The following is a 25516-nucleotide window of genomic DNA, read 5'->3' as shown; positions in this document are numbered from 1 at the left end:
TAGAAGCTGGTGATTAAAAACCAGCTTTGTGTCACCTTGCTGCCTGGAGCTGGAGCACCAAAAGAACTACAGCAAGGTCACACGTATAAAGATCATTTCATCCTTACACAATCTTAATCACAACAACAAGACAGTCCAGTGTGGGATACCTTTGGTGTCTGCCAGATAGTGCAACAATCTACTGGATGGTGTCGCATAATAGAGCATCTGCAACTGCATACATATCATATTACAGCTGTAGAGCAGACCATTTACATCTTTGTTAGTATATTGATGTATCGTTATTCATTTGAAAATGTAATAATGTAGATAAGAGAATGCATAGTTTTATAATCTAACTCTTCAGTTTCAGATTGTTGTAATAATAAGGCCACAAAGGTGGATGACCTTTGGTGTCCATGTATGAATGTCAAAATCATCAGTTTATGGTACCATCTGTTCATATGCACCCATCGGCCATGACATTATGACCACTGACAGGTGAAGTGAATAACAGTAATCATATTGATACTATGTGGTGTTCTGCTGGAAAACCTTAGATTTTGGCATCCATGTTGATAAAACCCAGACATCTAAATAACCGTTGTCCCAGAACAAGCACACTCCTTCATGCAAATAACAATCCCAAATGTCACTGGCCTACAACTGCAGGAAAATGCACCCCACCACATCGTAAAAACATCAAACTATCAGGAACATCTTGGGGAACATAACAATCACCCAAGATGTTGATTTGACCTCCAAACTTCCTAAGTTTGATTCACAGAGGCCCCACTGCACAACCCAGATACCCAAAGGATCCACTGCCAACGTCCTGGTCCAGACCCCATAGGACACCCTGAGAGGTCCTCTGGTCCAGGACCACGGGTTCAGAGCATTTTTGACGACGTAAGGGGGACCAACACAATATTAGGCCGGTGGTCATAATGTTATGTATGGATGTTTGTAATGCATCACTTAGACTTGCAAGTTTGACCTTTAAACTCTGCCTCTGATGACAAGTGGAAGCAGACATCCCACCGTCAGGCGACACGCAACAGCAAACTAACTACAAACCATAAAAGACAAAATAAATTGGATTCTATTCCACTAACTTCCATAATTTAATGCCACAATTAGTGAGGTGAAGTTTACTTTCCATATGAGAGAAATATAAGAGAAATCAGTATCCATTACAACATTTTTTTGCCAGAAACTAAAAAAACGTAATGATTTCAACAAACTTAAACCACAATTAGTCTGCAAAAACAGACATCAAACAGCAGATTATAGCTCTCATGAAACCTACAACATCCAAATCCATAAAACTCACCATAAAAGTCAAGTTCTACACTAAAATCTATCATTTCTACATGTATAAAATCGTATCCAGCATTCTATTCTCTCCGCCCTGCTGGTACAACAGACATGTATGAGCAAATCACAATCCCTCCACATTTTCACGGACTTGCCTCTTCATGTTCACCCTGCGACACAAGGGGATTATGGAAATGTTTGTCAGAATGAGGTTAAAAAACAGAAATATGAAAAGAGATACTGCCCATGTCTGGACATGTGAAGCAAACTACACCACATACTGTTGAGCAAAGTCACAAAAGTTGCATTTTCAGTTGTTACAAACAGAGCTGTTCTAACAACAGGGAAAGAACCTGGCCTTTCCTGCTTCACTTCCTATTTTGACACCAAAAGACCTGCGCAATACTTCAGCCTACAATTAGCTACACTGGATGTAAGTGAGAACACAATTACTTAGTGTACAAGTGAAGGTAATTTAAGTATGTATGTGTGTGTAAAATGTGCTTATGTCTTGTATTGTGTGTGTCGGGGTATGCTTGTTTTACTCCCCCTCTCATGCTCATCGGATAATCAATGGGTTAATGTATTGTACACTCTACAGGCAAGTGGGACTGAGAGCGCACACACACACACACACACACACACACACACACACATACACACAGGCACTATGTTTATGAGTCATGTGGCTTACAGATGACAGCATTGTTACTCCATCAGTGTGGCCGTATGTTACTACTAACACAAACTCCATTGCGGCTTTACCCTGCGTTCACTCTCAGAGCAGCTCGGTGAATCTGTCGCTCTGCTGTGAGTGATGGTGGGCGGAGTCTCACGCTCTGATGACATTCATCTGCCGATCAGCAATAAGTAGACCCCAGAAACATGTTCTGTGTGTGCATTCCTTCTTCTGTATGTCTATGTGACTGCACACACATTCAGCAAATGTGACTTAAAGGATGATTACGACAGCTCTGGAGTGCATCTGTGCAGCCTCTTCATACATATCGCTCCTGCCCACACATACACAAAGACACACTGAGCTCCCTGGTCATTCCCTTTGGCTCCTGATGTCTGTAGGATTAGGGAGCAGTCGGCCTGTCAGCACCTCTCCCACCAGGCGTTAAACAGACTGTGTGGAGGTGCCAACAGCTCTCTGCTACACTGCGCTCAACCTACTATACTGTAAAACAAAGAACGTGACGTACTGTTGCTACTGTACGATGCATGACTCTAGAGCGAAGCCCGGCACATGACATGCTTAGTCGTAGCAAGTTTTTGCTTGTAATACAGGACTATTTAATGCCAGTTCATGGTTTCTGCATGACTGGTGCAGACTTTGGAAGCAGTGCATGTGCATGTTGCTCTGTTCTTACTACAGTAGGTATGCGTCTGTCTGCTGTATAGGCCCTCACACTGAGCAAAGAAAAACATACAGCACTCCTTGGAAGTTTCTGAAAAACTGAGTGCAACTGTATGATGTCTGTGGGATAACTGAGCAAGCTTAAGATTGGACTGCTGAGTCAATGTGATGTGAAACGTAGCACAAGACTTCTGGAGAATTTAGAATGTTTCAACGTGTTTGGGAATGACAAGCATTTACAAACCAAAGCACCTCCCGTAGGACTAGCAAAGAGGAAAGTGAGAGTGAAGGAAGTCCAGCAGTGATGACTTCAACTTTTTTATGTTAAATTATAAAAGTGTGAATGATGGCGAATCTCCGTGTATGTCCAGTCTGTGCAGACCCCACCCCTCTCAAATGATGAAATATCCATCACATATACCCTTGTCGACATGGACATGTGGAAAGCATGAATTTGCCTTCAACATACTTTGTCGGCTGGTAATATATGCAGTCGGATGGCACCACTGTCTTCAAGTGATTAGAACCCGTTATGTCCAACAAGAAAAAAAGTGCTTTTTTTAAAATGACAGAATCAATTTTAGAAATCAGAGGATTTAGTCATCACAGCTCAAATGTTCCAGGTTTCAGAAGTACATATAAAACACTCGACTGGCTATGAAAAGAGAATTAGAGAGTCAGAAATGTTTGACTCTGATAAAGACAAAGCAGTGTTAAAACATTCGTCTGCTTGCACAATGAACGACTGAATTAAGCAGAGTGCTCCAGCCCCCTCTTGCACTCTGAAATTTGCTATCCTCAAAATGAAAAGCACCTGTTCCAGCTACATTTTGCCAGAGGATGTGTGCAGAACTATGATTTTACTAGTCAAAAATGTTGCCTTTTGGTCTTTAATTGAACATCTTTAATGCTGAAGGAGAAATTCTGTTGCATATTCCTCAGTGAAAGTGCCTCAGCAGTCAGATGGTTACAGCACATACCAACCTACTGCACTGTCCTCAGGTTGGTTCCAGCTGAGGACTCGTGTCCTCTCTTGCCCATGTTTCTTGTCTACCTCCTCACTTGACAGTCTAATAAAAGCAACAATGTCACAAAAGGAAAACGCTTTAAAAAAAATATCTTTCCAGCTCTAGAAGTTCTGTAATCTGGATAAATTCTCAGAAGCATTTAAAACACAGCACATGGTTTACTGGACTGTAAAATGCAGATCTTTATATACAGTTCACTATAAGATGTTTATAATAAGGTGAAGCAGTCATAGTTTGCCTTTATCTGTAGGGGATGAACAATTGAGGGGTGTTTTTTTTTCTCTTCTCCTATTAGCATACAGAGGAAAACTATGCAGCATTTTATTAAAAAAAAAATCTTCCAGCACAATAAGAGATTTCCTATAATCACTGTCCAGTCCCTCATGTGGCCAAACCTCTGTTTGGTAGCCACTGCTCTAGTTTATAACATGGCCTATTTGTGGCCTCATATTTATTCAGGAACTTACTTTGTAAAACAGCTCCCACAGTTTTTGAATTGTGAGCAGCGTTTTCTCCACTGGCTTCCACTCGAGTCATCCTGGATGCAGGACAGTCAGTGGCTAGCGCTGCACATACTACAGCGCTCTGGCACACTTGCCTCCTGTCACACCACAGACTGCTAACAGCTCTGTCCTGTTGCATAACCCTGTTAGTGAAACACTTCAGCATCTGCAGCAGAACAAACACACCACCGGACACACTGCTGCAGCTTTCAAAAGCAATTTTAAGATTAACACTGGAGGCTTTTGATACCCTGCGCTCGGCGTGTACGTTACAAGATTTACACTATGAAATTATACAAATTGAATAGGAGTAACAAAAGAAAGAGTTGTCAAATTTAAACGTGGAGAATCTAAAAAATAGTGGACTATGTGAATATAATTCCTGCCCTACGGAATTTTTATTTTTTACACCTTTGAGAACACTGGCTACTAAATCAGTCATCACCTCATTGTACTCAGTGGTAGCTATTACTTTGTATACTGGCCTACTTCAGAACTGTATTTTGAAGTATGTTTAATGTAAATGCACATGTTTGAATAATGAAAAGATACAGTATATACAGAAGTGTAGCCTGCTGCTGTAGAAAAGTAGAAAAAGATCCACAGAAACAAACAAGCCAAGAAAAGAGAAATAAAATACCAAAATGTTCCTTTATTGGCTGAATTAGGTTCAGTGGTTGACTAGAAAGCACCTATCTTCAGGCTTTGTTGAGTTTATTACCAGAGCATGATAACACATTTTTACTAGACCTCCATCTAATCATACAAACATAACGACAACACAACAATCACCCACGCATATGTTGGCTAACAGATCATTAGTATGAATCTCACCTTGTATATTAACCACATTGTAAATGCTTGCATGTCCTTGTGTCTTGACTACACCTGTGTATCTGTGCATGTTTCTGCATGTAAATGTGTTTTATGTGTGCATGTGTGATTGATGGCCCTCCCATGGTGCGGAGCGGAGTGTGTGTCAGTCCCAGGTGGTGTGTGAGAGCTCGTAAACAGCCCGTTTGATTGAGAGGCCATGATGCCTGTTTGACAGGCGGCCTTGTGCTGCCAGCAGACCGCTGCATCGCCATAGTTACGCAGTGTCATGTGGCCACAGATACCCGACAATGCCGTGAAAGAGGACAAGGAGAGCTGCCACAAATAGACGGTGGAACGACTGCATTAATTAGTTAATGAGGAGAAGGTTAGCAGGGGATTGAGTGAGGCATACTGTAAAAACATACCTATTAAAAAATATGAATGATTAAATTGATGTTCACTACATGAAATCATGCAGCAATACGTTTTCTGATACATATGCATTTTTATGTTATTTTACTATGCATTTATCATTAGAGTTAAAAAATACAATATTCTCAACAGAATTTCAAAATAAAATACACAATATTGTGAAAAAAGTAACCATAAATCTACAAATAGATCTGAAAATCAAAGGAGATAGTGTTTGATATTGTATTTACATTGGGAGAAATGAGGCCAGTAAAAACACCCAGCATTGTGCTACTGCTACAGATTTACAGAAATTTAGGAAGGGAGGAATACGTACAACATTAGGATTCACTTTCTAAGGTCAATTGTGTGTAAATTGTATACCTATATTAAACAAAAAAAATGATAGTCTGAAAGTAAATTTTTCACCTAAATCAGTTTATGAATAGATATGAGATGAGAATTAAACTATTCTTTTGCAAACCATTCTTCATATTTTGTCCACAGTGCGGGGTTAAATGTTTTTTTATACAATGCTGTATTACTTAGATTTCATCAGAAAGATAGAATCACAAGAAAAAAAAACTACTGACATGGTGGGAGTATTTGAATAAGCCTGACGTCACTCATAGCTCTCCTGGAAGGTAAATACTTGACTTCACAGGGACAATACATACAGTAAACACACAGCTTAGCGGTGTCACAATACTGAGAAAAGCCAGCGTGGTCCAGAGTTGTAGGTGTTATTACTTATATATGTATGTATAGTAACATTTATCCCACATACACTGTACAAGTGGGTACAAGTGTGTACATGGTGGCAACATACCAGATGCCATGTAATGGATCCTCACACATGTATGCAAATAAACACACACACTGAGGACAAAATGGTGATTTCTATTCATTTAATTCCATTTTTTCCCCAAACCTGCACAAGGTTTGAAAGTTCTTGCCTAAAAGGTCAACTGCTTGACTTCCAAGCTGCCTGACTTTTAAACAATGCCACAGTTTTCCTTTAACTTAGCATGAAAGGAAAAACAAATAAAACCAAGACTGAACCAATAATGTCGTGTAAACTGAAACCTAACTAAACCCGATGAGTGAACCCCTCATCATGTGCAAATTTGCCATTGCTTCCGTTTCCACCACTGCTGACCTGCATCTCAAGCATGTCTGCTCACTCTCTACTCTGCTCAAACTGTGTAAAACTACTCAGCACTACACAATGACAAATTGTATTATTGGAGAAAGTCAGCCATAGATGTTTGAACTATAAACTGATTCTGAAGAAGAATGAAGTGTCTCGTCTAAGTCGATGCATCAGAATGGTAATGTATTTTATGTATTGCTCTTCAGCTTTCAGGCTTGATCATATCATCAAACCACTAATAATGTGTTGCCGATGTTAAAAGCTCAAAATTTCTCCTTTTGCAGCTTTTCAGAACATTTTTTCTTCTCCTCTGATGCAGAAAGTCTCACCCTGCAAGATGACAGGACTGGTTTCTTAGGTTTTATGTACAAATCTGTGTTTTTTTTGATTGTCACGTTGTAATGCAGCTTCAAGGTGGAAATGCTCAGCCATGGCATGATATGTCTTCCAGTACATTAAAAAAAAAACACTGTATGGATGTGTTAACAAGGGGAAAAAAAAGGGATTTCATTGGAGGGGGTCTTTAACAGGGTTTGATCCCAACATGACGAGTACAGGCATATACATGCATAAACTTGCAAGTCATACATAATACATCACAACACATAGGACCCTGTGTTTTGACATTCTGGGCTAGTACTGCAAGATGGAAATTATTAAGGATGGTGAGGTTTTTAAAGGTTCAAAGGGTTCAGATATCTTCAGTAGCAAAATGATTTTGAGTGTGATGAAAGCTAAAATTGAATGGCGCTACAAACACATACACAGAGTACACTCTCAGACACTCACACCTCATTCCCAGAAACATATCTCCTGTCACACACACCTCGCTCGCTCTCAAACCCGCCGTGATGGAGATTAATAGCAGCATTTAGAGCCTGCTGAGCTCCACCTGTCAAGGCTGGGGCCCCCAGGGCAGCTCCGGTCTGTGCCTAGGAACGAGAGACTGTCCTGGGGCAAGATCCATCATGGAAGTCCGCGACAGGCTGGATCTCCGGAGCCAGCCTCCACAGCTGGACCACCGACACGGGGCCATCCGTCCAGGATGACAGGCACACTGAGTGAATCCAACTGGAGCAGACTCGATAGCTGCTGGATGGAAGAGTGTGGGGTCCGAGGAGACGTGTGATGGCTGATATCAGGTGGCTGAGACGGGACTTTGGGTACTGTTATACAAGCGCATGCCACTAAGAGCAGATATAATACTGCAAGTGTGAAAAGTTAGGACACAAAGAGAGACGCCGAACATACTCTTCCTATCCAGTCTTTGTATGTATCCCTATAACACTTTAAACATTGTAACATTAAAGTAGCTGCTCTGTAGGTGTCAGTGGTTACCAGACTGGGTCTACATTTGGGAAAGGCAGCTTTGTAGGCACTATTTGAATATTTAGGGAAATGCAAAGAATGAGGATTTCTGCTTTTATTTCCTTTCAGTTTTTCATCAATGAGAAAGCTAAATAAGTTCCAAGTTGCTGCACTGCTGTAATGATGTCTGAAAAAATGAACAGTTGGAGAGATGTCGCAAATTTACTCAAATCAGTTCAAGATAAACCGAGTTATAAAGTCTTACGATGTCCGCTAGTAAAAAAAAAAAAAAAAAAAGCAGAGCACCTAAAGTTAAATGGCATGTTTGTCAAAGCAACAGTGCATTTCTATTCTAGGGGTATTTTCCAAAGAACACGGCAGAAGGAACAACAGCGCCTGTCAGTGCCTCCTGACAGTAGCAAAATCGGTGTGTTTAGACTTTTTCAAGGCCAAAAATTATTATGGGAAAAAAACAGTATTTCTCTTTGAATAAGTTAAGAAGCTAAAAATAATTTCATACAGGTTTCATTGCTTTGTTGAGGAGAACTTCCAAGAGTTGGGTGGCTGCGGCGCATTGACGGCTGAGGTTTGACAGCTGCCTTGACCTGTCAGTCACTTCTATTACAGTATCAACAGCAGCACGCCCACAGAGCGCTGCTGGATGCTGACTGTTTGCAAGCCTCAGTGCAGAGGCAGAACAATGGCCCTTATTTCCTTACCCAGCATTCCTCTGTAAGCCATCATAAATAGCATGCTATGCATTTTAGCATATTTATTTAAGGACTATGGCTTTGACCTTTGCCTTCTTTAAAATTACTTCTATAAGTTACTATAGGAGAGCAAAGTCTCACAGATCTGCAGCATTCCAGTGGTTCTTAGTTACTTCTGACTTGTGTTCCACTTAAGTAAACTTTCTTCTGACCTAAGCTAGTGACCACAGGGGAAAGATATGTTTAGAGGTTTATTTAAAGCTCTGTGTCTCAGACTGGGTATTGTATTCTGTTTTAGTCAAATTTTGTGCATGGAAAACTGTTGCACGAACCACTCGAACAGTTTATACCAGTGCAAGTGCAGGCTATAAATTGAACAGAATCAACTTAATTGGACACCCAGATAGCTCAAACAGCAGGTGACCCATGAACAGAGGCTTTAGTCCCGGACGTGGTAGCCTGGGTTCGATTCCAGCTCATGGCCCTTTACTGCAGGTTCTCCCTACTTTCCCGTCTGCCTCTCTACTTAGTTATCAACAAAAGGCCAAAAAATAACTTTAAAAAACGTCCTTTAATTTGTCTGTGTGTAGTTTTCTCTTGTCTGGGAGCCCACTGATCCCAGATCGTGCATAATCAGGTGATTTTTGACCAAATCTGCTTGTAATCATAATTCCAAGTTCCACATATCCAGTCATGAAGCGTGCGATAAGCAGCAGTGGGTGGTTTTGTTGCAATCAGATAACATGCAGTTTTGCTGCAACAGTGGTCTGACTGGTGCTTGATATGAGAGATCGTATGATTTTTTTTGTTCTTCCCATCAGATTACTTCAGTAACCAGATTACATGTCATTTGTGCTCCCCGCCCACTGAACCACTTACCGGAGCTTTAGATAAAGAGGTGGTCTGCATTTTTCTTTTGTAACAGCAGATTATTTTTGTAATCTGATTCCATGTAATGAGTTACTCCATATCCTGGCATATCGCTAGCTGGAGCTTTCGATAAAGAGGTAGTGTGGAGAGGCTCTGTTGACGATCAGCACGGCAAAGCTACTGGAGCTGTTGGCTATTAGCATAATTAATGTCATCGCCGTAATGCACTCCAATTCGGAGACAGCCCGCTTCACACACACACACAGACACTCTCACATGTGTGTACAGGCCTGAGCATTAAAGCAGAGCACATAATCAGATCTGCAATACAGAGCTGAAGGCCCGACGAGAAAGTCCCACATGTGAACTTTGCTGTTTTGTAACGTGTCACTCTGACGACACTCACGAGTATGTGCAAATCGTGCACATCATGTTCCAAGCATTAAAATAAAATCATACACCGTGACGTATTATGTTAAAAGCAGGGGCAAGATAGGTTAGATAGAACGTGGGCCTGTGTGTTAAAGATAGCACAGGATGCCTGAGGGGGTGTGACAGCAAACCAGGCCTGCCTGCTCTTTCTCTCTCTTGTTCTTTTTTTCCCCTCTTTCTCAACACCTCCCAAATTTCCTCTTCCTCCCTCTGATTCTTTTCTCTGCACCACACAGCTATAAAGCAACTGTAGCTCTGAAGGCGAAGCACACGGAGCAAGCCGAATCTCTCTCAGATTCCTCCCTGCTCTTAACCATTTCAAGTCTCTGGTGCCAAGGACACCGAGCAAGCTTAGAGTGTGAAAAGTAAAGCCACTTAGCAAGGAAAATAAGCATATCACATGGAGTGAGTTGGCGTGGCTGCATTCACATCGACAAATGTGTTGGTGATCTGACACAATTTTGCGATATCTGCCAAGATTTTAATGTTTTCTGTCTTCGAGATAAACACATTTTGTCCCTCGACCGGCTACCAACCACTGAAAGTAGCAATACATGTATTTGCGTGACCTGTTCTTAAAAAAGATTACATAACGTAGACACATGGCTGATCACTGCTAGCGTTTATCACACCTGCACGAAATGAGCCAATCCAAAGGAGAAGACAGAAACAGTGATATGAAACAAGTTGCTTTCTGTTTGTGTGTTATCGTTGATAAGAGTGGTTCATGCTGCCAGGTGAAAAGAACACTACCACAAAGTGCACAATAGGAGTAAATCCCTGTTTTCTGTCGATGAGAAAAACTAAAGTGGGTGAGTGAGGCTGACACCCAGCAGTTGCCTCCTATTCACAGCCCTTTTGCACAGGTTGCATACAGCTGGCGTTAGCTCCTCGGTGCTGGCAGCCTGATCAGATGGAACTTGATTCTTCCAGAGGCTGCATAGCCAGTGTTTAGCAAAACTTTTCAGATAAGACACGTATCTATGAACAACCTTGCATTAGCAATCATTTATTTCTGTTAGTTTGAGTTCTGCTACTTTGTTGGCTACTTTTCTTGCTGCAGTTGTGCCTGCAGATGATGAAATGTATCAGCGTGTAGGTCCTACTGCCAGGCTAATGTCCTGCTTCTTGCCTTTTGCTATTACCTCCACTGTGTGTAGAGGTCATCACATATTATAGAAGCTTCTTTACATTTGTAGCCCTTGTTTAACTCATATGAAAAGGCACTACATCTTGTAGATATGGTTTTAGGTAGAGGTTATCTACCCGAATGGATTCATCTCTAAAAAAGTCTAAGTATGTGTCACACTTTATTATTTTTTGATTTTTGAAAAGAAAAGGAACCTTTTTTCTTCTTTCTTTACCTTAGACTTGCATAAGGGAATGACTAAGACATTACAATGTCCGCACAAAGCACCTTTTCACCCCATACAGGGTCAATATGTTAAAATGTAGCCAGGGGCAACAGAAAGCTTGACAAACATAAATAAGCTAAATCAATTTTGAAACTGATGGAGACAAGTGTAACCAGTTCTAATGTATTTCGTTTGTCTAGTCCTTCTCAAAAGCTGCAGTAACCTGCATCACATAGAACCAAGACATGCTGTGAAAGCTGGTAAAAAAAAGACATGAAAGCCTATATGATGTAACTTTTCATCCAACCGGTGCACACTTGGTAAGAACAAAATATTGTAGTACAAAAGCTGCATATGCTAGGATAAACAAGTTTAAATAATCAGACGTCATTTGCAATAAACAGATTTTGCAGGGAAAAGGGAAGAAGCACACCACTTAAATGTGTCAATCTGTTCAGCAGCAGTGGGCTTATGTGAAAACTGAACTTAGCTAAGCAAATAAATGTAGAGCAAATAAAGTAATGTCAGTGAATGTTCTGTTGTAATTTCTTTGGAAACAGCTGTTTGTCTGACATAAGGGTTTACTTTTACCTGCCTCATGATGGGCTGTGATAAGTGTATAGAAAAGCACCTGTATGATCCTGCAAAGATTAAAATGGAGGAAAAGGTGTTTTAAACTTTAACGAAGTGGCTTAATTTAGGCCATGAGATCAGAATTTTGTGTCATAAAGTCAAATGGCAGGATCCCTGGCAAAGATAAGATGGTAATCAAACTGCATTTTTGTCATAATTATGCAGGAGTTGTGCTTTATTTGAATTCCAGTTTGTCAGTAATGTTAGATCTGATGTAAAGACTGTGGGGTTTTCCCTATTTTTTTTCACTTACATGCTTTTGCATTACTGATGTGGAAGCTTTAAGGTGACTGGCCTTCTAATAGCTCTTAATGATACGTTGAGGCCTTGTGAAGATGAACAACAAGGTGTGTGATAGGATCGGGCTACGTGGCTCGACCAATGTGACAACGTGAGGTCACAATCAGGGAGAATCACGTCACAACATCCACACCACATACAAACACACACACACACACAGCACATGAGTAATAGGCAGGTGCTTATTATGACACACATCACACTACAGAGAAAAAAATCCAACTCAGCAACATGTCATTCTGCATCATAAGCACTGCTAAGACGCTAATTTCCAGTCATTCACAATACAAGTCCCAAAACGACAATCAGAAACCGCTATATGGGAGATATATAGAGCGAAAATAGCAGCTAGGGCTGTGGCAATCTCACTCAGACAGAAGGATCACCAAGTCAGTCACAGGCGAAATCCTACAAATGCACCGAGTCTGTGTCATCAGCACATGGCTTTGTCCTGTGAACCAGGTGAATCTGCAGTCTGGTACTCTGTGACTGAAGCAGAATTATGTATATGCACCGCGTGTTTGAGTATATGCGTGCATACGATAAATATGCTTTCACACATAAAGAGACATTTTGCAATTTTCCTTTGACCACAAATAAACTCGCAATGCAGGTCACACATGCTTTCATCTCTCTCTGAACAACTGCTATTTGCCCTCTCATTTATTTTCAAAGACACGTTTATACCGTTTAAAGCAGTTCTGTCCATCTCAGCTCCCTAGCACACAAGAATAGCAGGGTTTTTTTTTTCCAGTCGCAGTGATGCAACTGTCCAGAAATGTCCAAAACTCGAAAGCGTTTGAATTACTTGGTATGAGCCCAGTGATTTGTCTTCAGCCTGACGGAGGTTGCATGTGGTGCAATCAGGATTCAAGTTTACTTGCTCATCCTTTTTGAGTTTTTTGAACTTCATCTTTATTTTACACTCACTACGCAAGTATATGTATATGAAATGAGTGTTCTTTTTTCCCTTTATACTGGATCTATGTCCATTCTCTATCAGAAAGTAGGGACAAAATCCATATCCAGCATTCCATGTTAAAACCCATACCAACATTCGACAAATTTCGTATGATCAACAGCCAGATTCTGACCAGACTGTGAGTAAGAACTTAGTTTTGTGTTTGTATATACTGACATTATTATACTATACTATACTATATTACTGGAACCAAGAACAACACAAGCACACAATCGACTACCTGCATAAAAGACGAAATTTTCACTGAAAACACGGTAAAATAAACTCTTGAACTGACAAAATCATACTACTGAAGCTTCACACCACTTTTACCAAAGCTTAAGCTATGGAAAAAGGATTGTGGATTTTGTTCCTCATTTCCTCCACTTTAGTTCAGCACCTCGAAGCTAGTGTAGCGAGGAGGGCAAGACAACCTTGTGAATTTATTTATTTATATTTTTAGCTTGATTTTATTCAGACAGAGTGTAAATGGCAGCAATTATGCACTTATAGCAGGACTGGTGGCCATTAGAGTTGGCTGTACACCTGGCTGGACCATGTGTGCTCCCATGTAGTCTGGTGTGGCAGTTTGCTAAGTGGGCCGAGCTGCTCTCTGCTGGGACAATTAAAAGACCATTCTGCACACTCTGGCCACGACAGAACCAAGAGGACAGCATGAACCCAGCTGGACGTGTCAGCCAAATGATCTTTCAGGAAGAAGCTGCATTTGTTTCGACACAGGAAAACAGAAGATGTCACAAGTTGCAGGAAAGGACTAAGTAGATAGATAGATGGATAGACAGATGGATGGATAGATAGACAGTGTCCATGTGAGATCGTGTGAACGTTGAATGTGTGGAAATGGATGCAGAGAGCAGAGTACATACAGAATCGTGTGGGCATGCGAGCGTATGTGTAGGCATGTGAGTGCAAATGCAGGACTGTGTGAATGTGTGTGTGGGCATGTCGGCATCGATCCACTTGTGTGCCTGAACGGGGTGGTGTTGGTGTATCTCTGCATGTATGTATGGCTTCTTCAGCATCTCCGGCTCACCTTCCAGGCAGCAGGTCCTCCAGAGGCCCGAGTGCGTCATCACCTCCTCGTTCTTCTTGCTGGTCTCGTTCTCGTTGGTGCTCTTGATCTTGCAGACGCCGCGTGAGTACAGCCAGTAGTCTGTCCCTACGGCGATGGTCATGAGGCTGAAGGCGGCGAAGGCCCCCACCGTGGTCAGCAGCATCTGAACTCCGCGGTCAAACACGCCCATGTTGCCGCATTCCACGAAAGGGGGCCCCCTTTCCTCTTGATGTATAGGAAGTAAATATTTGTGAGTTTGCGTCGCCACGCCAGCTCGGAAAACGGGGGTGGGCGGCGTCGGGCGGACGACGGTAGCGGGGGGCCGCTGGGGGGGCGGGGGAATTAGGGGAGCTCGGGGGAAATCGTATGGTTGGTTTTTGGTGGGGGCAGCAAACAGGTGAAAATTAAGATAAGGTCGAGGATTTGAGGTGGCTTTGCGTCTGTTTGGCCCAACAGATGGGTCAAACAGACTTTGGCGGTGACGACAGAACCCTCAGCTGCCTAAATTCTAGTCCTCAAATGGCAGTAAGTTGTCCTGCTCTGGAAAAAAAAAATGTTGACCTAAAAACACAGGCTTCTAGCAGAGCCCACAAGAGACCTGGTCTGGGATCTAGGCCTACTTTGTTGAGTTGGAAGGCCTCTAAACGTCAAACTCTGAAAAAGGCCGAGATAATGAGAAGATGGAGGATTTCGCTCGGCTTCTCCGTGGCTGTTTCAGGCCTGGTTTTGGCTTTCTGAGCCGACTAAAGCAGTAACATGTATTACAATCCTCACAGCTTCAACGGTGTATGGAATGATGTGTATGTAGCGCTTTTTCCCCTCACATTGGCTGCCACATACAGCCTACACTGTCATCCTCCTGCTCACACACAGACACACACTCGCTCACAGACTTAAACTTTCACACACCTGTACATGGACGAGCAGCCGCATGCACGCAGTGTGAATTAATTCATACTGAAAAGGGATGAAGAAACACGGGGGTGGGGGTGGAGTGTGGTTAAGACTAACACAGTTGGCGGCCTGATTTCTTTAAAATAGCCCCCAATAGAAACAAAACCAGAGACCTCCAACAGATGATGACACAATTCAGTGATGAGAGCTGACTATCTTGATGTAACCCAGTGGATCAGTGAATTATGGAGGTTCATCTCAGGCATTTCTGAAAAATCAGGCTATCACATGTATTCTGTGGGAAGAGGGTGATGGGAGACAGGCAAGACAGACAGGCAGGCAGGGCCCAGAATATGTTGAGGAAAAATCAGGACCGGATGTGCCGAAAGAAATGAAAGAACAGATTCAAACCAGCACAGTCAAGCGCTTCCCCAAAAGCAAGGACAGAATGATAAATAATGGCAAATATCAGCCGGTACCATGACTGCCATGAAAACTAGCCATTCCTTAAGAGATGATGGAAAATAAACCAACCAGGGACGATCAACCCCCCCTCTCCAAATAATAATAAGAATAATAACAATAAGAAGAATAAAAATTAAGCCAAGAGGAGGAGAAAATATATTAAGTTATGAAAATCAAACGACAGCCTGCTTAGTTTTCCTTTTTCCTAAAATTCTGATCCCCAGTTTCCATATGTGGTCCCTAGACCTTTCTCCGGCAACAGTGGAAATCTGCTATAGGGGGATACGGGCAGCGGTACCGACGGCACACCGCGGAGAGAGGGGCGCATCCAGGCGGAGAGGCCGAGCATCACCGGTCATGCAGCCGGTCGCAGGAACGAGGAGGACACGGAGGGATGGACGAAGCTTCCCGGAGCGTCAGAGCGTCTTCCTCCTGCATCCAAACGATCCTAGACTGTTATATCACGGCCAACCGGAGGACAACGAGCGCTCAGACACGCACAGCCGTTTACTGTCATCACATAAAAATGATCAGAAATCATCAAAAAAGCAGCGATTTTGGCGAGGCTGTCAGGCGTTATGGGGCTATGTGCGCAAAAATGAGAAAATTTCAAGTCGAGCAACACACCAATCCTTGGTTTCCTCGTTTTTCTTCTTCGCAGAGCTGAGATAGAAGTGGAGAGAGGAGAGGAGGAGGAGGGGGTGGATGATGGTTAGGAGCAGAGGATGAAAAAAATCGACACAGCCAGAGAGCGAGGAAGAGAGCGAGGAAGAGAGAGAGAGAGAGATGTTCCGTGCGCAGCAGCAGCACTTTACGCAAAAACAAGCGCACTGCAAAAAATGTCTTTTTCAAGTCAGTTCACCTAACGAATCTAAATCTCTGCGTTTCATTCTTGAAACAAAAAAACTATCTGGCTTCAAGATGAAAAAAGCCCAATCAACTTGTTTGTCAAATCATTTTCTTTAGAGTCCCTCAAGGCAACTTTACCGGCAAAACACTTCAACACAGAGGCAGCATTAATAGGCCTGATTTATATATATAAAACCGCAATGGTAATAAAATACGCATTAAAAAGTCAATAAAATAAGAATAAAACAGTCAGAAGCACAAATCTACTCATATTGCAGTTGCAGTCTGGTAATGAAATGAACAATTGAAAACAGAATAGCTTGAAATGAATAAAATAATCTCTAAAGTGGCTTAATTATAACATTTTATACTTAATTCTTATAGAGGCAGTCTCCTAAATAACTCACTAGTTATATAGCTCATTTCCCAGTTTGTATAAATATTACAATTTATTAAAGAAGACATTTCTAATTTTAACGGCCAATATATCCTCTACAGTCGAAGCTTTGATTCAATTTAGTTTTAGTTCTGTAACACCAGTTCACACATTCATACGCCATCTCAAGGCACTTAAACATAAGATCAAGCTTGTAAGATCAAGACCTTACTGAAATATATTTTAGAGGCAGAAACTCAACAGATCCAGAGGTTTCTTTGAACCGCACTTTGGCAACAGTGGGGAGAAGAAACTTCCAGTCAAGAGGAAGGAAACTCAAGCTGAACCAGGCTCAGGAAGGGTGGCCATCTGCCTTAACTGGTTTGTGTGAGGGTACAGGACAGAGAAAAGAACAGCAGAAAGAAACACATAAGAGAACAACAAGAGCTGGAGAGGTCTATGAGGCCGTGTAGCTCCACAGTCAAAACACAAACTATCTGTGTTGGTTCAAAGGTAGCCTCACTCTAAATTAGTTAAGCTCTATTTAAATACACATAGAGAGCATTTTAATCCCCACAAATCGTTCAAAATATACCCTTTTCATTGTGGGATGTCGGCTTTTATCCATCTTCGCTCAGCCCCTGAAGGTCCCCAAAAATGGAAATCCTTTGACCTCAATGTTAGCAATGACACTGTTAAAATAAGAGCTGAATGTAGAACAAATCCTTTATTTAGGTAGATACTTTTGCAGTGCTTTTGCCCTAAATTACTAAAGGAATCTGAGATTAGATTTCATTGTTTAATGTTGTTATTTACTCATTGATTGGTAGGTAAGACACAGCTCCATGTCAGTGGTCATCACATGTGTCTGATGCTTCAAAAGTTGTGCAATCCAAGTGCACTCTGCTGAAGGGTCCTGTAGCATCACGGCCTCCCTACTACCCCCAGGGGTGCTTCTCTGTGTGTGACCTCTAACATCTGCCCTCTTAGATGGGGGGGGGGGGGGGGGGGGGGCAAGAAAGAAGAGACAATTTTCTGACAGGGATCAATAAGGTGTCAAATTATTATCATCAGGGTGTTATTTTCCAGCAGGCTGATGTGTATTTTAAATTCCTAGTGAGAGGCAGATATGAGACACAAATGATGAAAGGGGTGAGCGGTGAGCGTAAAACACCTGACAGAGCAGTTAAGGGCCTGGGTGGCTTGAACAGAAATAGATGGGTTAGGCTGTAAAACTCACTGATCCATGCTGTGTATGCTTGACTCTGTCATATGTTTCATATCGCCTCGCCGAAAAGACAATGATTCTAATGCTGTCACAACCACTCAGATGCATTTTAAGACATGTTCCAAAGACTTCTGCAGCACATGCAGTAGAATTAATTCACTTAAATGGTAACGGGTGCTTTGGGTTCCTAAAGATCATTTTGTTATGCATGCAAATGTGCATGTTAGTGGAGATGTAGCGTAATACCTGGATTATTGATATATATTTTCAGTTAGACCACTACATGTATTCTGCAGCTTGAGCAATTGTGTTTTGTTTGTGTTTGAACAGTCGCATCCGTGGTTACTGCTGCCTCTCCGTGGTGCTGAAATGGACAGCTCCTTCAGTGCATCCAGAAACACGGCAACTGTCTCCCTCTTGTGATAGGCTGCACTGTAGCCACATGGTATTTTCATGGGGATTGCCAGGGATATAGACACAGATGCACACGCACAAACACAAAGACACTCAGTGCGCCAGGCTGGCTGGGAGGCTGCCGTTTTATTCTCTGCTAAGAGGTGAAGAAGCAGATTTTTGCTCTTATTGGTGCATTGTTCATGGATGCATCACGTCAACGTCATGTATTTTAATTGATCACTGCTTTGGTTACTTCGGTTCTTGGCCTTTCTTCAAAAGATGATGTTTATTCTCAAGAATGGTTAACTAAAGGAAAAATGAAAAAGGAACACCGGAGTAACCTTATCAGATATCACAGTTTCTTAACACCCTGCTGGGTCAAGTGAAAAAACAGCCACTTTGTCTGAAATTACAAAGTAATTTGATGTTGAAGTGTTAGTCATCTAAAAATCACTAAAAGGGGCTGCATTAGAGAAAAATGTCAGAACCCAGCATGAGGGGATTTTGAGCAATTTGTTCATGCCAGATCTCTATGATATTCAACAACAGGAAGAGATGAGTCACAAATGATCGTCTCAAGGCCAAGTCGAGATGATAATGATGATGTGATCAGTGTTTCGTTTTGTTTTTTTCAAACTTTGGGGAGGTCCTCTAGAGCCACAAATAACATTCTGCTGCTGTTTGCTATTCCGTGGGCTGAGATGTAGTCCTTATGGGAAATAACCTGAATGACGTGATGTTAGAAAATCCCTTTAATGTAGGTACACAGACCTCTGTTAAAGTAGGAATCCTAAGAAATAATTTCAACTAAGCAAAAAGCGAGCCCATCGTGAAATGTATTTAAACTGCGCTGAATATAAGCAGGGAGACCTTTACTTAAAGAGAGTGATTACATACTGACACTAAGAATTCTTCCAGATAAGATGAGTTCTGACGTTTCCGATGCATGCAGCTCACATCCTACACATAAAGGAGCGACATAGCTGTGGGCTATGCGGCACAAAGGCTAACTCACAGAGGAGGTGCCATTCCTATTCCACAACATTTCAAGATTTCTAGGTACCAAAGTTCAGATTTTTCACAGTTATCTCCCGCTGCCATTTGCAGCCTCTGATATGCAAAGTTGTTCTCTGGAGCTTTAGCTACAAGGCTGCCACCGGTGCAGGCCTGAAAGAGCAGTTCAGGAGTCTTGGTGTGAATGTATAAGATGAGAGTCACACTGTAGCTACTGGATCAGCCTGTCTGTTCATGTCTACATCCATCCAGCATGTTTCTGATGATGTTTGAGACATTACTGCTGCTGAAGTAACAATTCTTTTTGGCATGGTTCCGGGGGATACTGTAAATAAATGTGAAATGCTGCAGCTTTAGTCTGAATATAATCTGAACAGGCACCATTTGTGGGAGATGATACGTCCAGTGTACTTTTTCGATGGTCCGCAAAATGTCCATTTGTTTGTGCTGGTTAGCATGCATCAAACAGGGACGTATTGTGCTTGTTGTTTCATATTCATTGTTGTCCCAGCACTCTCACCTTGTAGCTAGAAGGTCCTGGGTTTGAATTTGAGCATGTGACATTTCTTTGTGGAGCTTGTATGTTCTCCCTGTGCTTGTTTGTCTTTCTCTATATGTAGACCCGTGATGAACTGGTGACCTGTCCAAGGTGTAGCCTGTCTTCACCCTAAGATTAAATGAGGTACAGATAATGCACAGGTCCATGTTTTTGTCCCATGATTTTCTGCATGCTACCTTATGTTCTGCTCCACTAAGTCGCTGCATTATTGCACTTTGGATTTTGCTTGCATTAAACAAAGATGGTGTTACTTAACAAGGTAGGTTGTGAGTTTGAGAGGTGCAGTAACTGTTCGACTCTTTGACAGAGCCCAGCCTACTCTCTCCCCTGTTTTCAAACGTCGAGCCAAAGCAAACCCGCTGCTGACCTTCACCTGCTGTCAAACTAAACTGACCAGCAACACCATTAAAACCAGCAGCCTAATACTGTGTATGGCTCTCTCATGCCACCAGAACAAACGCTGTGATTTTTGATACTAGGATGTTGGAAACGGATTTTGGGGGTCCTGTAGGTTCCAATGTGTGGCCCCCTGGGGATCTGGCTTGGTCCCATGCAGTCTGAAGAGGCTTCATTGGATTGGTTTCTCGGGTGTTTGGAGACTGGGATCTTTATCGTGTTCCTCAAGTTGCTTCTGAGTTTAGTTATGTCATATCCACATGAATACCAGAACCCAAAGTCTCCAAGCAAAACCCTGCATTGTAACTTCGGCTGACATTGCTTTGGCTGATTGGTGTTTGTTGTTAATGCAAAACAATGAAAATAAAAATATACATATTTGGTCTTTTAGGTACAAGCAACAGTGATTTAGTTCATCTGCACTTTTAAAGTCCCATTCAAATAACCAAAAATTGGCATGTTCCAATTTTAGGTCATCGTTCAAAAGATGTTGTAATTTGTTAAGTGACTGAGCTTAAGTTTCAGAAATAACCTAGAAAGTACACCATGTTATTATGATATTGCCCTATCAATCATTAAGAACAAAAAAATGGTTGAACCCGTTTCAAACGAGCAATACCTCATTTAGTGACGCACATCCTTAAGCCCAACAACATTTCATACACAGTGAATTACAATTAGAGTGACAAACAAAATCTGAGAGATCCATAAAGAAACACAGGATGACAAGTATGAACAGTTTCCAAATGAAAGAAGAAAAAAAGCCTCCAAAGAAGAGATGATAGAGTGGGAGGAAGAAAGTGATACAGAGGGATAGAGACAGAGCCATAGAGGAAGAGAGAGAGAGGCAGAGAGAGAACAGTCTGCCATGTTGGCCGCCCTCCCTCCTCCTCCTCTGGGGTCTAGAGGACATGTTTAACATTCTACTCTACTCCTCCTCCTCTCCTCTCATCCAGCCACAGCCTCAAGTCCCTGCTGCACTCTGGTTACTGATGGCCAGAGACGAGAGGAGAGGCACAGAAAATCCCTTAATCATGACCAGCACGCCATTGTTACTGCATTGTTGTTGCTGCATCTTATGAACTCACTCTGCACAAGCAGTTTGTCCGCTGTTTTGACATTTTCATTCTGAAAAGACTTTCAACGAACACAGTCAATGCAGCAACACATACAGTTTCATAATCTTTGCACCGAAAAAAAAAGTATAAATGCAAAGTTCGGTAGCGCATTCATGCTTGATATGTATATAGATGTCTGTATTTTCAGTGCTGGACAATTTAACCCTAATGTGTTTTCATTTTGTGATGACAGGTCAGATTTTGGACATGACCACATATTTTTCCAGGACCAGTTACACAGAAAGTGGCAGATGAACTCTCACTTCTTGTTGCAATCACCAAAATCCAACAAGCTTTCCAGCTAGTTCACAAGCACATTAAGACCACATTATCCCCAATCATTCCTGCTGGACTGATTACAAACCACATAGAAAAGCAGCCAGACCATTGTTTAGCACTGACACGGTGCTGTACAGAATGCTCTGGCTGCCCCTCATTATTTTGTCATCTGAATGAACAAAACTAAAACGTAGCTCTGGTGTGCTTGTATTTCTTTTAACCAATCACGGTGGTCTTTGGTGGGATGCAGTGATGATGTTCACTCAAAGCAGTGGCATTGTTTTGGAGGAACATTTGCAGTCATTCAACTGGATAATTTAACAACAAAAGCTATCAGGGTTGTCTTACTGCATGATCTAAACCTTTGCCAAACTTTCTTTACTCTTTTGCATGCAAGTTGCTGCCTGGAGGCTGTTGTTGCTTTCCATTGTAGAACGGTAGCATATAGAGTCTGAAAGTGGAGGAGAAAGAAAGGAATACCAGCAATCTACATCCAGTGATTCAGGCAACCAGAGAAGTACTGCCAAAGCCAGTAACCAGAGTCATTATATTACCACACTACACTTTTAAGGAATGTTTTACCGTCTTTCACCTTATTGTTTTATGTTGTGTGGTCCACAGCACTGTTTTGGTTCAGCCTCTGTGTTCTGTCACTGCAGGAAGCTAGTTTCTGCATAAAGCTCAATAGGTGCTGCCTTTAGTGTAGAAGAGAACAGACAAACAAAATAAGAGACTAGCTTCTGCATATAGTGAAGCATGTAGCATCGACAAAGCTGGAATTTTACCCCCCCTTCCTCTCAGGAAAATTAGTAGAGACCAAACCAGAGATAAAAGGAAAAGAAGAGTAAATGGGCAGCTTTTTTCCTACAGGTTCACCACATAAACTTCATAAGATAATACGTCCATGTTGTGTTTACAGCTTGCTTCTCTGCCCTCCAATGGACAATTAAACTTGTACTTTGTTGCCGCTCCTAGAAAGGTCAGCCTTGTTAAGAAGGTTTGCAACTGGTCTAGCGAGCAAATTAAAGTGTCAAATTTGATCAGAAATCAACTTAAGATTATTTTATTTTGCATTGATCACAGCAGTGCTGTTGAACTGAATGGAATTCTGCTGACACAAATGCTTTTGGACATTTGTGTATGAATGTGTGACGGTGTGCAGAGGGCGGCTGCTTAAGCATGTGATCGGCGCTTTAGTTTTGAAGTGCGAATATAATTTATGTAGATCTGAGTATTTTTTAATAGATCTTGCAGATACATGCACAAAAGTTTCATTTTTGCACGTCTAATTTACTCTAATGCAGCTCCTTTCTTGTCTTCCATCTCCTGTTTGTAATATCTCTCCTCTCTAAATTTGTCTTTTTAACACAAATTTTGTTATCTCCCAAATATCTTTTCTATCCTCCCTCTACCTCCTTTCTTTCCCTCTCTCGTCGCCCCTTGTTGCCTGAGGGTAAGCCAGGGTGTCCTGTTCCTCTCACTCTCATCACAAGCTTCCAGTTTGCATGAATGACTCTGCGTTACCTGCTGCAACCTGGCCTACTTTGAAAGTTCCTCCTCTACTGTGCTCCAGCGCCACCAGCAAAGTCACAGCCAGACAGAAAGAGGTGGTGGGTTAGCGAATTAGCAACGTGGAGGGAGGAAGAGAGAAGAAATAAAAGTGCTCAGCTTGGAATGTATTTTTGAGAGCACCTTCACATTGTGGCAGCACTCCACAGAGGACAAGCCGTTTTCAGTGGGAGAAAAATGAGAAACTTTGTGCCAGTGCTGATGGAAAGAGCTTCATGCTGTAGTGATGTAAAAAAACAAAACACCAAAAAGCTTCTCAGATTGGATGCAGCCACATCTGTTTGTCCATCTGTTCTTTTTGTTGAACTGCTCTTTAGAGTTTTCATCCACTAGCTGGACTTTTGGAAGACTGAAATTTTCGCTTTGTTGATTTGATCCACTTCCGTTTTGTTTTTTTCTCATTCACAGTGGAAACGTTTCAAATGAAATCATTTAAATAAACATCACATCCACATTCATTTTCAGACATTACTATAATTACCCTCAACAAATTAGACCAGCATTGAGATGACAGCCAGTCTGTACACTGAATTAAAATGGGTCAGAGAGAACATGGAATCTGTTACATTTCTGCAAAGCACAGAACTGGAACTGTTAATATTTTTTTGTAATCTTACACTTCACAAGCTGCGGCTTTATTCTCAGTTTCCAGTTTGTTCTTCACAGTAACTGACCTGGTCAGAATAACTTTTCCTGTTATCAAGAGCTGTTACCAGAGGGTTAAACAGCAACATGCTCATTGTGCTCGCAAAAACGAAATACATTCTCTTTGAAATAGCATAAATTGCTCGGCTACGGCTTTGATCATCTATTCAAAATTAATTCGCTCATCACAAAACACACAGAGCTTTTTAAAGGGTATTTCACCCAAATCTCTCAGCCCCTTCCACTTTCACACACAGAATGACCCAGTTATCTGTATAGCTGTCAATGCAGAAACTTTCAGCTTTAATTTCTTGCATATTTTCTCTTCTTAACTAAAAGAGATCTCAGAGTTTGGGTCAAAATGCTGCACTCAGCCCTCAGTATTTGTGGAATGCTTCTGAATCCTCAAAAGCAAAAAATGAGGAAGTCACAAAGGGAGACTGCTCCTCACCATGTGCATGCTTGTTTATTTATACCCAAAATGTTCATGCATGAATCAACAGTCTAACTGGAGTGCTGTTCTGCTTGTGATTTGACTTCTCGTTTCTGTATTTTGGTCATGTCTGGGCAAATGCATTCACTTGTTTGTGGTTTTTCAGCTTTGTGACTGGATTTTTCAGCTTATCCACTTGTAAAGTTTCATATATAATCATAATCTTACTACGGCTAAAATGCTGCGAAAGATAATCAACATTTTTCCAAATGATGAGTCACTTGTGACCTACAAAAAGCCTCACATTCAAGGTCAGGACTGTGGGTCAAAAAGCCAATCACCAGACAACGTGCATGCCTCCATCTGGAAGCCGTGGGTAGTATTTAAATAGGAAGATAAGTGCAGGAATGAGTATGATGAAGGCAGGAGGGAGAGACGGGCTAATTGCTGTGGATTTTCAGTCCTCCAAGGTATCGTCTCGCAGACCCTGCTGTTACTGAGGTGAACTTCTCTCTCTTCCTGTCTCCTGGGTGAGTGAGGATGGTCCCAGGGCGACCCTTCCTCCTCAGAAGTCAGTGTTAATGGGGGCAGAGGAGAAGAGACAGAGAGAGACTGATAAGCTCTCAATCAAGATTTCTTTCCCCATCTCAGCTTTTCAATTTTCAGGCCTTTTCTTTCTTGACGTTTCACTTTGAGCGACTTTCTTTTCATGGTTTGTGTCGACTGATACTTAGTGCAGATGATACGGAGGTAACACACTCGCCCAGTTTTTCTGCGTGAATGCAAGCACCGTCTTCCGATTAAAAATTCTGACAATATCTTTCACTAGTGGATTATTTTGGGCTCCCTGATTCCAGAAAATTTATTTCAATTAATCAATTCATTTTCTAGTTGGAGTGTTTTAACTGCTTGGTTGGGAACAAAACTGTCCCAGCTGATGCATCTCTAGAAATGATGAGCAAGTTTGCTATTAATAACCACAAAAAATGTATTAAAATACAAGATTAGCGAAGACATCAAACAACATTCAGGCTTAAACTTCTGCTATGTGTTCTGCTTCCAAAAAAATAGAGTTACACTT

At 41.7% G+C, this 25516-nt stretch overlaps 1 protein-coding gene across 1 annotated transcript in view; it reads right to left on the bottom strand.

Annotated features, from left to right (window-relative positions):
• LOC110962114 (voltage-dependent calcium channel gamma-2 subunit-like) overlaps window positions 1-14706 on the bottom strand; it is a 65597-nt gene extending 50891 nt beyond the window's left edge. The window contains exon 1 of the mRNA XM_022210008.2: window positions 14194-14706. Coding sequence (XP_022065700.1) covers window positions 14194-14404 — 211 coding nt within the window. The 5' untranslated portion in view covers window positions 14405-14706. The remainder of the gene's footprint in view (window positions 1-14193) is intronic.
• Window positions 14707-25516: the final 10810 nt, after the last annotated feature.

Source organism: Acanthochromis polyacanthus, chromosome 3 (genome assembly GCF_021347895.1).
Source record: "Acanthochromis polyacanthus isolate Apoly-LR-REF ecotype Palm Island chromosome 3, KAUST_Apoly_ChrSc, whole genome shotgun sequence".
NCBI classification, from domain to species: Eukaryota; Metazoa; Chordata; class Actinopteri; family Pomacentridae; genus Acanthochromis; species Acanthochromis polyacanthus.
Note: the sequence above shows the minus strand (reverse complement) of the source record. Positions and strands in the feature narration are given on the sequence as shown.